General features: G+C 41.6%; 1 protein-coding gene across 1 annotated transcript in view; it reads right to left on the minus strand.

Moving 5' to 3' along the window:
- Positions 1-13,625, minus strand: part of LOC110377233 (fibrillin-2) — a 44,036-nt gene continuing 30,411 nt past the window's right edge. The window contains exons 35-54 of the mRNA XM_064038927.1: positions 13,159-13,420; positions 12,423-12,747; positions 11,635-11,868; positions 10,891-11,060; positions 10,281-10,482; positions 9,695-9,814; positions 8,233-8,390; positions 7,994-8,094; positions 7,627-7,866; positions 7,143-7,362; positions 6,586-6,759; positions 6,199-6,307; positions 5,635-5,886; positions 4,947-5,239; positions 4,231-4,437; positions 3,515-3,669; positions 2,784-3,023; positions 2,454-2,544; positions 1,926-2,143; positions 1-1,487 (exon numbers count right to left, since the gene is read on the minus strand). Of these exons, the coding sequence (XP_063894997.1) occupies positions 1,335-1,487; positions 1,926-2,143; positions 2,454-2,544; positions 2,784-3,023; positions 3,515-3,669; positions 4,231-4,437; positions 4,947-5,239; positions 5,635-5,886; positions 6,199-6,307; positions 6,586-6,759; positions 7,143-7,362; positions 7,627-7,866; positions 7,994-8,094; positions 8,233-8,390; positions 9,695-9,814; positions 10,281-10,482; positions 10,891-11,060; positions 11,635-11,868; positions 12,423-12,747; positions 13,159-13,420 (3,924 nt within the window). The 3' untranslated portion in view covers positions 1-1,334. The remainder of the gene's footprint in view (positions 1,488-1,925; positions 2,144-2,453; positions 2,545-2,783; positions 3,024-3,514; positions 3,670-4,230; positions 4,438-4,946; positions 5,240-5,634; positions 5,887-6,198; positions 6,308-6,585; positions 6,760-7,142; positions 7,363-7,626; positions 7,867-7,993; positions 8,095-8,232; positions 8,391-9,694; positions 9,815-10,280; positions 10,483-10,890; positions 11,061-11,634; positions 11,869-12,422; positions 12,748-13,158; positions 13,421-13,625) is intronic.

Consider the following 13,625-nt stretch of genomic DNA (forward strand, 5'->3'; position numbering starts at 1 on the left):
TCGAATTAAAAATTTATTAATTTGATTTTGATCCACTTCGTCTTACAACTACGTTAAAATAATTCTTAAAATATTTCTTACTAAAATAGCTAAATATTTTATATTAATTTTAATATTTGTATACACATATTTACAAACAAGACTATTGCATTGGTTTTTGTACTTTTTAGAGAACGACTAATAAGTGCCAAACGATGATAAAAATGTATAAAAATATCTCACATAAAATGTATCAAATATCCATTGAGTGAACCTACATAGAGAAATAACTGCAATAAAAAAATAAATAATTCAATATTTAAAGTCCTTTTCCTTTCAATAACGATGAGGCATTTTAATTAATCTTAACTGATACAGCAATAAATTTGAATAAATTAATAAATTTCAAAAGCGTGTGGGTTCTGTGTTTGTGCCCTTTAAATAATGCAAAAAGAAAAAGACTTTAAAGTAAAACATTAGTTCGCTTATCATAATGAGAATAAACTTATTCACTGGCTTTTCATTTCAATGGGAAATTAACTAGTGTTGTATCGTTAATATTATAAAATAATTGTATTTTATATGAAACATCGATACGTCCCAGACTTCGGTATGAGAGTCGACTAACTACGTATTATGCATTCAATCTCACACAAATTATTTAATACTGCCGACGAGGCCTGTTGGCCCGATGGGAACGTGCGGCAAATATTTTGTGGGGACGGCCATTTTCCTAATATTAAAAATAAAAACCTGATCGATAAATAATCGCAGTCACTGAATCGATCGTCACGCGAACATTAAAACAATTCCGTCGACACATAATATTTAGTCACACATTAAACAGAACCAGTCTATCATTTCAATGACACATCAATTTCAATCGGTAGTGAGACTTAATCGATACATTCCAATCGGTGAACTTAGCGTTAATTGATTTAGAAATGTCTACTTTTATAATTTACACAGGGATTGGCAGTCGTTGAACGTTGGCAGTGTTATAAATAAGGAGTATATTTACAAGTCTCACTACTGGACACTAGAGAAGTTGCAGGAAACATCTCTCGAGTAACTCGCCTAGAATTGGATAGATGACACCGCTATGCACATAAGTATTTTCGTGAACGATTTAAAAAAGATTTCTAACATATATGTATATTTTTTTATGCAAAATTTTCTTAACTTCTCCATGTTGTTATGTATTTAAAAAGAATGTGCAATTCGGCTCATTAATAAATTTGATCGATATATTTTTACCGAGTTTGAAGTATCCTCAAATGGATTTATTTTTATTTATTTTTTTGACATATGTGCGTGGCGTGTCAGGTATCCCCGGTGAGGCAGGTCCCCGCAGTTCAGCGCTGGCTGGGCGCGACGCGCACGGACACGTAGAGGCGCAGCGGCGCGGGCACGTCGGCGTGGCGCCGGGCTCGGCCGCCGCGGCCGCGGCGCGCGTCGGGCGGCGCCACGAACCGCGCCTCCAGCTCCAACTGACGCTCTAGTACCACCTGAGGACGACAACAGTGTTTTGGTTTCATCATCTAATTCACACGGTCTGCGTAACCTTAACGTAGACAAGTATTTACGTCCGCTGAACGCTCGTAAGACTAGTGGGAAAGCAACTTTAAGGTGGATTAAACTTTGATACCCTACAAATATGCAAAATACGTGCAATAAATATGTATTGTTCACACTTTTTAAGTGATCCGTAGTAACTATGTACGGTAGAAAGCACATCAGTGGTAACTGTCATGCACCTTAACTCAATAGTAATTAAGTACGATTTTCCTGTAAAACTGTTACCACTGACCTGAAGTTGACTGTACCTATATAAAAGTACAAAGCAACAAAGATGCATCCCTATATAAATTTTGTTTTTCAAAAATAGTTCTTATTAATATTAATTTATTTAGATATTCGCCCTGAACTTTACAAAAAAGACATACCTCTTTCTTGAGATGCCTCCTAAGCCTGAGTGCCCAGGCGCCGTCTCTCTTGGACAGCAAGAAGTCCTTGTCCTGGTCTCCATAAGCGATCCTGTAGTGTGGCCGGGCGCCACCCTCGGCCGGCACCAGCCGCAGCAAGGGAGCTCGGCCCCAAGTCTGTTGGGGAGTCGCCGATACCACGATCAGCTCTGCTTCCGGCTCCAGGATGGAACGACGACCTACAGAAATAAGTTTATGTAAGGAAGACTTACACAAAAGAATGTCATGTTTGTACACAACTTATGACTCAAAAACGGGTAAACCGATTTGGCTGAAGATTGATTTTGGTGGATTGGAGTCGAGGGAAAGACATAGCCTGTCTGGGTATGGGAAGTAATTCCCTCGGGACGGAAGTGAAACCGCTAGATATTGTTAAGGGTAATTCATTGGCTGATCTGTTAAAAGGGGCAAATCTCGTGCAAAAGGGTCGAAAGGCATTCTTACTTCATTATTTTTTTTATTTCTATATTTTTCAGAGTAGATACTTACGGCGACTACGCCTCTTGCGTTTCCTGACGATCATTGTGCCGTTCGCGTATACAATCGCCTCATCTGGAGCCCTTCGTCTTCTGCCGTTCACCTGTACAAATCACAGTATATTAAACAACTTGAAATATTAAATCACCATCTCAAAACAGCCAATTCAATTTGTGACTGTGGAAATCTCAACTTTCAAGATTACTTTTCCTAAATTCTTTGGCACTATAATGTGTCACATTATCGAGTGTGATGGCCTCAAAGGGCCTCAAAGACCTACCTAGTATGTATATTGAATGTTTATAGTGTCCACTACGTTAATCTATTTACAGTTCCGCTCACCTTACAACTGAAGCATCCCTCAGTAGATATCAAGTCCTTATCCCCTCCGATCTTGTACTGGTCCCTGACGGGGAAGACGGGCGCGTCGCCGATGTCGCCGGGCGGCAGGGCGCCGTCCAGCGCCGTGAGGCAGTGCCCGGCACCCACGAGCTGGTAGCCGGCTGGACAGCCGCACTGGTACGAGTCGCCGAACGAGTTGCACCCGTACAGACAGCTTGCCGTCGCGCAACCACCTGCCAGCTGAACGGAAATATCTCGTGTAAATATTTTTGCCACAAATAACACAATTTAGATTATAGACAAGGATTAAAAGTGCATTTGTTAAATGCGATGGTGATGTGTAAAACATTTTATAATTTATTATGAGCAATGTTGTGTAGGTATGCGATCTCATTTCATAAGTAAAAGGCATTTTCGTGATTTATTTATCCGTCCATCCCTTGACCAAATAACCTTAACCCATTTTTGACACCTTTAAAGTCGTAATTTCTTTGAGTTTTTAAAGTAATGTAATAATTTTTCTTCTTCTTTCGTATCGATGACATGTCATAATATGAATCTTCTCTTTGTCAGACCAGTATGACGCCACAGCGAGAAAACGGCCGGATGCGCTCATTAGATCTTCCCGCGAGCAAGTTTCAATGCACAATGGACATGCGATGATGTGGGACATGGTCTGCTCAGCATGTAATAATGAAGAGCTGTAAGCAATATTTGGTGGGTAATGTTACCTGCAGACACACGGCGTGTCCGGCGTCCCAGCCGTACCCGGCGGGGCAGCCGCAGCGGTAGGCGCCGGCCACCGCGAAGCACGGCGACGCGCCGCACGGCGACGCCGCACACGCGTCCTGCGGCACGCACACGCCGCTCGACGAACGCGTTGTACCTGCCAGAAGAGATAACGTTAGTATGGTGTAACGGTCAAGTGATCTTATGGCGAAAAGCCGATATTTCGACTTAATGACCACATCATATGGGCGGTGTGATTTGATGGAATGTAAGATGTACGACGTGCGAAACCACCCCGTCAAGGCACTGTATGGCTTCGCTGCTAAAAGGACCATTCCAAAAAAAATCTCTAATCATATGAAAAAATATCCGGTTATTTACATAAGTATCAAAAGAAACACACAATAAATAATGTGATTTTAATATAACAGGACCCTATTTCTCAATAAAGAATAATTTCAAGTCTGCACAAAATTGTTCTCCACGCCATCTATGGAATCGCTTCTGAACTAGATTTGTTACTACAACACGACGTTCACGGCGATTTGCTTCAATAAGATACACACAGTAGAGAGGGCACTACTCATAGAGGGCTTTTGTTCACATACATTTAAATGTAAAATCTAAGGTAAATTCACCTTAAGTAGACACGACGATATGTGTAAAGTCACTATAAAAAACGTGCCATATTGTACGTGAAGTATAGTTTTTGACGTACCAGCAGGACAGTCGCAGCGGTACCCTCCGGCGTAGTTCCTACAAGGCGCCTGGCAGCGGCCGTCGTCGCACTCGTCGCGGTCCAGGCAGCGCGTACCCTCCAGGTCCAGTCGGAACCCGCGCGGGCACACGCAGCGGTACGAACCCAGCAAGTTCACGCATTTACCAGGGGGTGGGCATAGACCTTCTTCGTGGCATTCATTCACATCTGAGGGGAGGAAAGAAGATATTTAAGTAAATGATGAAAATTAACTTTATTAGAGGTATATATATAAGTGCAAAATAAAGCTTATTTGAACATATACCCTAGGTACAACTGTCACGGGGTTGGAAGCGAACAAAATCAAGTATTGAAATAGCCCGAAGATTACATTTAAAAGAGTTAGAAAGTATTCTTACAACCTATGATATCTTCCTAGCCGATTATCGGCTATGGCACCTGTTTTTAAATAAGGAGATCAGTCAATTGCGCAGTACATATTATAGTGCACAAGCATTTGCGCAGACACAGGTGCACTCATTGTTCCTTCACTCTCATAGTCCGATGGGATCCTAACAACCTAATTAAGGCAGTGAACGTGAAGTTGATAAGCCTAACCTGACAATTTCCATACAAATCTTTAAACCAGCGTGTTGGTTTTTATCTGAAACTAACTTGAAAACCCGAAACGACAGGACAGCATAATTAAAAATATTGAATTGAAGAACAAAACTCACCAACACAAGCATCACCCCTCTTCTCATAGCCATCCTGACACGAGCACTCATACGAGCCATCCGTATTGCTGCAGATCTGCTGACACGTGTGCGTGCCCCTAGTACACTCGTCCACGTCCCTGCAGGCGGCGCCGTCCTCGTCGAGCTCGTAGCCGGCGCGGCACAGGCAGGCGTAGGAGCCCTCGGAGTTGCGGCACAGCTGCTCGCACGGCGCCGGCCGCGCCGCGCACTCGTCCACGTCCGCGCACACCTCGCCCGCCGCCTTGTAGCCGCGCCCGCACACGCAGCGGAAACTGCACATATGCAGAAGTTAATTATTCTGCTGCTTACATAAACATCTTGTTGTGAATTTAACAAGTTTTGATTGGGTAAATTATTTTATTCCTATTCGATTTTTGAAAATCATCTTTGAATCCTAGAAAACTATCTAACAATTTAAGGACACGATTTATTAACAGTGGGGTTGTTTTATCAGGTGTTCATTTATGATAAGGTAATCCACTACCATAGATTGTTTTATTTCTTTCTTTCTTTGTCTCTCCTGGCAAATGGAATATGTATGTATGTATATTATGTTTATGTATTATATTTTTATACACTAAATGTCATAAAAACTTTGCACCTACCACTCCCATTTCTCCACCACCCAAAAGAAAACCCATAAGATCCTGCAGATAAAGACACTAACCTTCCAATAGTATTGATACACCTGCCAGGTGCACAGAGTCCGGGCATAGCAGCGCACTCATCTACGTCGTACATGTCGGTGCCCATGCCGTGGTTCTCGCCGACCAGGCCCGGCACGCCGGGCACCAGGCCGGGCCGCCCGGGCTGCAGGTTCTCCGGAGTACACAGCGTGCGACGCTCCGGGCTGCCCGGCGCCGGACACAGTTCGCACTCAGGACCCCAGGCTACACCCAGCGTGCAGCAGCACTGTGCTCTGTCAAACAAACATGATAAATACCATTACCAATACACTTCGTGTGCATTAATTGTTTATTTAAAATATGTTTTAGTATATGAGTTAATGTTATAGTATACATTACTATAGACAATTATTTTATTTAGTTACATTGACCCCACAGTGAAACGGTTTTGTGGGGCTTAGCAGAATCTAAACCTACTTTTTTTGAGATTAATATAAAGTACATGAAATAATTGCTGAAGAATACCAATAGAGATGCACTAATAAGGTAAGTAGTCTTTCAATAAACTACTCACACAAAGATCTTAGATAATATAATGTACTCACTTGGTAACATGTGCGGGTGGCACGGGCGTGGACGCGATGGACCGCGGCCACGGCTCCGGCATGCAGCGCCCCGACACCAGCGAGCGGTGACACATGCCTGTGCGGTGATCTGGTGAACAAGATATCTCATTTTACTTTACTTACTAAAAGGAAACTATACTATCCCTCATAATGGAAAACATTAAAAATGTTGGCATCTTTACTATGTTGGTACATGGCTTTTCATGACTTTAGACCAAATGACGAAAATGAAAGCATAGCATATTTTATAAGGTTCATAAAAATTTTAATCAGTGGTACGAAAAGGAATTGAAAGTCCTTCTCTGATTAAGCCAATTATTACACTTCATATAAAATTATAAAACTCATTTTCAGCAAGATCCTTACCAATACAAGCCATGCCGTCCTCACTGGGTTCATACCCAGCATCACAATCACACGCGAACCCTCCCTCGCTGTTGATGCAGACGCCGGGTGCGCACCTGTCGGGGTTGTCCGAGCACTCGTCGATGTCCTCGCACGCGTCGGGTGCATCGTGGGGGGATGATGTGCGTCTGTAGCCTGGAATGTCAAGTCAGGTTGATGAAACTGGTAAATAGGATATTACCGCGGTGAGGTGCAACAAAGGTGACCACACGTTGCTTCCTTGTTGTATTATTCTAATCTTAAACAATCTTGCATCAAATAAGCTATTTGTTTTAGCTAACTGTTCCGTTTTTAAACGTCTTTAGATAAAAAGTACATTTTTTTGCAACGGTCCTTCTTCATTTTAAGACACGCACTTCATTTGGTAATCCTATCAGAGAAAATTTAAAGTTCACTATCTTTGACAAAAGGGTGTACATATATCCGCTTTCATTGTTACACTTTGCCGGAAATAACTGAATCAATCCTTAAACATAATTTTTCAAGTATTAATTAGTAACTCTCAAAAAGCAGCTTACCTTCAGGGCACTTGCAAATATAAGAGCCCACAACATTCTCGCAGGCATGCGGACAGACCCGGGGGTCCTGAGCACACTCGTCGATGTCCTTGCAGTGCACGCCGTCGGGCGCCACCTCGTACCCGTAGGGGCACGTGCAGCGGAACGAGCCCAGCGTGTTGTGGCAGCGGAACGTGCAGGTAGCACGCCCTTCCATGCACTCGTCTATGTCTACACATGTCTGGAAGGGAAGGGTTAAGTTAGTGAAGATTATTATATATAAGTAAATAAAATAGTTTGTCTTTGAAGTAACCCTTATGTAATGGCCACATGTTGTGTCTTTCCTCCCACAGACATATAACAGCAAACATACAAAACGTTTGAATTTTGTGTTGTCACTTTTACGTGCAAAACACTGGCATGTGTGTTCGCTTTTGGGCCTTATTTGAATATCATTTTATTTATAAAAAACGTCATAACATCAAATTTAATAAAAAAAACTCACCCCATCAGGTCCCTGCGTGAATCCAAAGTTGCATCTACACTCATATCCTCCGGGAGTATTAGTGCAGGTGCCGTTGCCGCATATCCTGGGGTCAGCAGCACACTCATCAGCGTCCACACACACGAGTCCACTGCCGTCGAGCACGTAGCCGGGAGGACACTCGCAGCGGAAGGAACCGTCCGTGTTGATGCAACGACCGCCGCGGCACACGTCTGGACGGACTTTACACTCGTCCAAGTCCTGAAGAGAAAAATTATGATGAACTTTTTTGAAGAATATGAGCAATTATACTGTTATTTATTTATATAAACGCTATACGTATACAGCAGAACAAGTTAAAAGTTGGTATAGGAGATGTTCAGTTTACCTGAGTAAGATTTGGTCTTCCCATTCCACCTTGACAAATTCTAAGGAATTCAGGCGAGTCAGGAGCCGGACAACGTTCACAATATCTGCCCCAAGCAGCACCTGTACACAAAATACATTATGTTTAACTTATTGCACACAAACTTGATTGAATTTAAACAAGACTAAAACACAAGATAATAATTTATGTTAAGCTTGATAAAATCATAAATTAAGATAAAAATCCAGTTCGAGAGTTACCTTCAGAACAACAACACTCGGGTCTTCCGAGCTGCAGAGGTCTAGCTCGATGGCATCGTCCCGAGTCCCACTCGTCGTAGCAGAGTTCCTTGCGTTCGTCCACGCAGATGGCCGCTGCCTTGTCGAAACGCCAGCCGGGTGGACAGTCACACACGTAACTACGAAGTAAGATAGAAAATTAAGGGGCAACTCGCAAAATTAAAGGCCTCTATGGCCAGCAACAAATTGATTTTCTTCAAATTGTTTTCTGTTTCTTCGTCTACGCTGTTTCAACTGCTATGTAACAATTTTACTATATTATATGATTACGATTTTTGGTCCATAAAGACATATTAAAGTAAAAATTAAATTATAAATTTAAAAAAACCCCCGACCCAAAAAAGTACTCAATAATTATGACAAAAGGTTAAAAACGCTAAACCCTATAAAAAGCAAAAAATAACTTTTAACACTAGGTAAACTAAATTTTGTCGTGTCGGGGGACCGCTCTAATTCATTGCTTTAGATACCTACGTGTTTTTTTAAACGAATGTTGTAATTAGGTAGGTATCATTTGATTTACGTAAGTATTTATGAAGGTAGAAAGCGGTCCCCCGACACGACAAAATTTAGTTTACCTAGTGTTAAAAGTTATTTTTTGCTTTTTATAGGGTTTAGCGTTTTTAACCTTTTGTCATAATTATTGAGTACTTTTTTGGGTCGGGGGTTTTTTTAAATTTATAATTTAATTTTATTTCATGATTTTTAAAGGAGCTCCTTAATTTTTCCTTCTTTCATTTAATTTATTTTATCTTAAGATGGGGTCGTTATATGCGATCTCGGCCAAAGGAAGTTGTTTAACAATTCTCATGACAAACTGGCTCTGGGAGAATTGCACAGATTGAGAAACAATAAAGATTAACCTTTGGACATTCTAGATTTTCAGCAAAAATATAAATCGGTTTATCCGTTTCATTCCGGCATTCCAGGGTTTCATCCGCCACATCCCATTTCCAGCATCAGGTTCTCGTCAATCAAAAACATGAAGAGAACTCGTCAAGACAAATTCAACGAGCCCAAACTCGATGGGTTTACTAAAAGGCAGTTCAGGGTTACGTCTCCTATCTTCGTGCCCTAACAGCAGACCAGCTCAGTGGTTCCAAAAGACATTAGTGTTTCAAATTTCAGATCCCACATATACTTGCAAGTAAACTGAGCGTGTAACATTCCTATCACATCTAGCAAACGAGCTGATGACCTTGAAGACCTGAACCGATTTCCACCAAACATAGCTAAGAACACTCCCGACTGACATACCTTTTAAACAAAAAAAACCGCATTACAATCGGATCATCCGTTTGGGAGCTACGATGCCACATACACACACACACACACACACACACACACACACACACACACACACACACAGACACGTCAAACTTATAACACCCCGTCGTTTTTGCGTCGGGGGTTAAAAACTTACCCTCCATTAAAGTTTCTGCACTCGCCACCAGCACACACGTATTGTATCTCCTTGCACTCGTCGCGGTCCACGCAGCGTCTTCCTACTAGTCGCCAGCCGGCACCGCATGAACATTCGTAACTAGAAACAAATAAATTATGTTAAAAACCTCAAATATTGTAACTAATAAAAAAAAAATCTATTTTATTTTTAAAACAATATTTAATAACAATTTTAGGTGAGACAAAGGCTTCTGGAAATGTTGTAAAAAACGAAGAAGAAAAAAGAAGTATCGCAATAGAAATTCAAGTGTTACACATAGAGATAGCATTTTAGTGCAATAAAGGGAAACGACAATTCGAAATAATGACGCCGTTGATTCAATTGTTATTGCGGAGGCGACATGTCGCTAGCTACATTTTATTGAAGTCATGTCTGATTATAACATTAGCCATACAACACCAAAAAGTGGTGAAAAGGTGCCCATAAAGTTAGGAAATGTCCCCAATACTGTCCTTTATAAATATTGACTTTCAACAAATGATAGTAATTCTTTATCACTACAACTTTGACTTGGTCGTATACTAAATCCAGTGTTGTGACTCACCCGCCATTAGTATTAGTACAGGAAGGCGATCCATCCCTGCCGCAGGGATGCGGCAGCTCGGAGCACTCGTCGACGTCGCGGCAGTGGCGGGCGTCGGGGCTGAGCGCGTAGCCGGCGGCGCAGTCGCAGCGGAAGGAGCCCGCCGTGTTGCGGCAGCGACCGTTGCGGCACACCATGCCGCCCTCGCGACACTCGTTGATGTCTGGACAACGAGAAACATTGAATCAAATATATATACTGTCTGGGGTAAAAGGAATATTGACTCCCATGTACTAAAAGTTTACCTAGCTCTGAGGAACTTGCTAGCTTTACAGGAGCGAATCTAAAACTCAAAGTAGGTTGTGGACACAACCATCCGATATGGTTAGAAATTCACATTCTAACTGAAGGTAGCTGCATGAGAAAGCATATAGGGGGAGTAAATAAGGAAAAGAAAATAAGAAAGTGCTTAAGAATGTACATAAGGGAGTAAAAAGGTAAAGTGCACATGCGAGTACATAAGAAAGTTTATAAGGAGGTGTATGAGGGAGTATATAGGGTAGTGAATACATAAGTCTGTAAATAGGGAGAGTACATAAACAAATTCAATTTTTGTCGTCTAAAAACTCACCAATACAATCATTATTAGCGCCTGGCTTGAACCCTTCATCACAGTGGCAAGTGTAAGACCCGGGCAGGTTCTCGCAAGTACCGTTGCGGCACATCGGGCGCGGACGGGCACACTCGTCCACGTCGCGGCACACGTTGTCGCGGAGTGTGTAGCCGGGTTTGCACTCACATCTGTATAAGTTACACAAGTGGTTAGTGTTATTCTGCCTAAATATACAAAAAATATGACAGACTGAATATGGAGATAGTTGTTGACTATAGATGCAAAGTATTCCAATATCTATTGAATATCATACTAGAATTGAACAAAGTATTGGTAATTTGGAAAGAAAGAAATAAATTCCCATAATATAGATGCACACTGCTTCGGCAATGAATAGAATAAAAAGTTTTAAAAGTTGCAAAATATTTCCCCATACTAAAAGGGGTCGTAAGATGAAAAGATGAAAAACGAAAAAAAAAATGACCCCTAAAAATATGTATTCAATAATCAAGTCTTTATTAGCATTGCATATGTTATACAGATTGTACAATGTACAATCTAGACACAATATGGACCTCAGATTAAAGAAGTTGGAGATTTTAACAGTGGTGCTGGGGAGTTTGTTGCGCCACTTCTTTTTTTCTCAGCAAAAACACATAGGAAGTGGTGAAGGTCTTTTGTAAATTTGTAAATTTCGGAAGTTCGAAAACTGTTGTTTTGCAGCCAAGTTTGAATAACAGATTTTTTATTTTGAGTACTGACCTGTATGATCCAATAGTGTTCTTACAGTCTCCATGTTCACACAGCCTCTGGTCGGCACACTCGTCCACGTCGTCGCACTCGTCAAGCGTGGCGGACAGCGCGTACCCGGGCGGGCAGCGGCACTCGTACGCGCCGGGCAAGTTCACGCACTGCGCCAGCCCGCGGCACGGGCCCCGCCCGTCCGCGCACTCGTCGATGTCGCGGCATAGGTGGGAAGTGTTGTCGTGCTCGTAGCTATGGAGAGAGAGATAAATTACCGAAAAATATTAAAAAAAAATCCATAACTTTTATCAGATTAAAAACACATAGGTATTTGAAAAACACCTAACTGCTAATATGTGCTATTGCTTATTTCGATTAAGGGCTGATTTTTCAATCATCAGTTAACTTCTATCTGAGGAATAAATATGGCGGTTTGACATATTTTCCATACAAAATCTGTCAAAACTTCAAACATATTCCTCAGATAACAGTTATCTGGCGATTGAAAAATCAGCCCTAAATGGCCGTTTAGGACACATAAAGATCAGTGGACTTTATAATACATTAATTTTGTATCGTTAATTAAAACGATAGTCAATACCGTATTGAAAACCTTACAAATATTTTTTTGACATTTAAATAAAACTACTTTAATGGATTTTATCGCTGTTGTGTTACTATTATTTAATCAAGATGTTTCGGAACCTCGGTTTTATTTAAATGTACAATTAACGAGTAAGTTTCGGAAATTGAATTTATAAAAAACCAAAAAGATAGGAAAGGTAAAAAAACTGAGAATTTCTTACCCGTGATCACAACCACACTGGAATCCAGTGGGAGTATCGTGACAAGTACCAGGTTTGCATAACTGTGGCATGATGTCACACTCATTGATGGGCTTGGTCTCATTGGTCATAGGATTGATGTACTCTCCCGGCTTCTCTCCACAGAGTGCCATGTGTTCCTGAGAGCCCTTGTCGGGGCAGGCCTCGCAGGGAGCCCCCCAGGCCTTGCCGACGGAGCAACAACACAAGTACTTGGTTTGTGGTACCCCTGCGGCTCCGGTGCAGCGGCCCGTGTCGGGGTCCCAGTCCATGTAGCATTGACGTTGACGCACGTCCACGCACTCCTCTGTAAAAACAAAAGATGGTTTAAAGTTGGTCCTTCAGAGAACTTAACAAAAACAAATGAGAGTGAACGCGTACTGGTCACTTCTGTTAGTGTGGCTATTTTATAACTGTAACTGAATGAGTAATAAAAATTACAACAGGAATATTTTTTATTTCTTTAGAACTCATTAATTATTCTTAAAAACCCCCTCCCACCGACAACACCCAAGGAAGATCAGTCTCTTAATGATAAAAGAAAAATTCCATGTCTGTTTATATTTTACAACTGTGCTTACTCTTCAATTATGTACCGCCCTCCTAATAAAGTAAACATTTATTCGTATTTTTTTAATAACGATATTAACTTAACGGTTAATAAAATACAGTAAGGGACCTAATTGAGCTGAATTTGACAAAATACAGTACTACTCACTTCCATTAGGCATAGCGACATATCCCTCGGGACACAAACACACATAAGACCCCTGCATGTTCCTGCATATCCCGGGCCCACAGATCCCCGGCACGGCACACTCGTCCACATCATCGCAGCGCTGCTCGTCGGGCGACAGCTGCCAGCCGTCGCCGCACGTGCACACGAAGGAGCCGAACGTGTTGGTGCACGTGCCGTGCGCGCACAGAGCTGGGTGCTGTGTGCACTCGTCTATGTCGGCTAGGGTTACTACGTACGACGGCTGGACAGAGAAGAAAAAGGATTTTTTTGAGAAATTGTTGAGAACAAATTAAAAAATACAAAACAAAAATCAAACAGTAAAGGTAAATATTAGAATTATAATACATAAAGGCAAGACGCAATGAATATTGCGAGAATAAAGTAAACCAAAGGGCAAATAAAGTATTTCCTTAGGGAGGCTAATTAAACCACCTCAGTCAGCGAGT

Source organism: Helicoverpa armigera, chromosome 17 (genome assembly GCF_030705265.1).
Source record: "Helicoverpa armigera isolate CAAS_96S chromosome 17, ASM3070526v1, whole genome shotgun sequence".
Lineage (NCBI taxonomy): Eukaryota > Metazoa > Arthropoda > Insecta > Lepidoptera > Noctuidae > Helicoverpa > Helicoverpa armigera.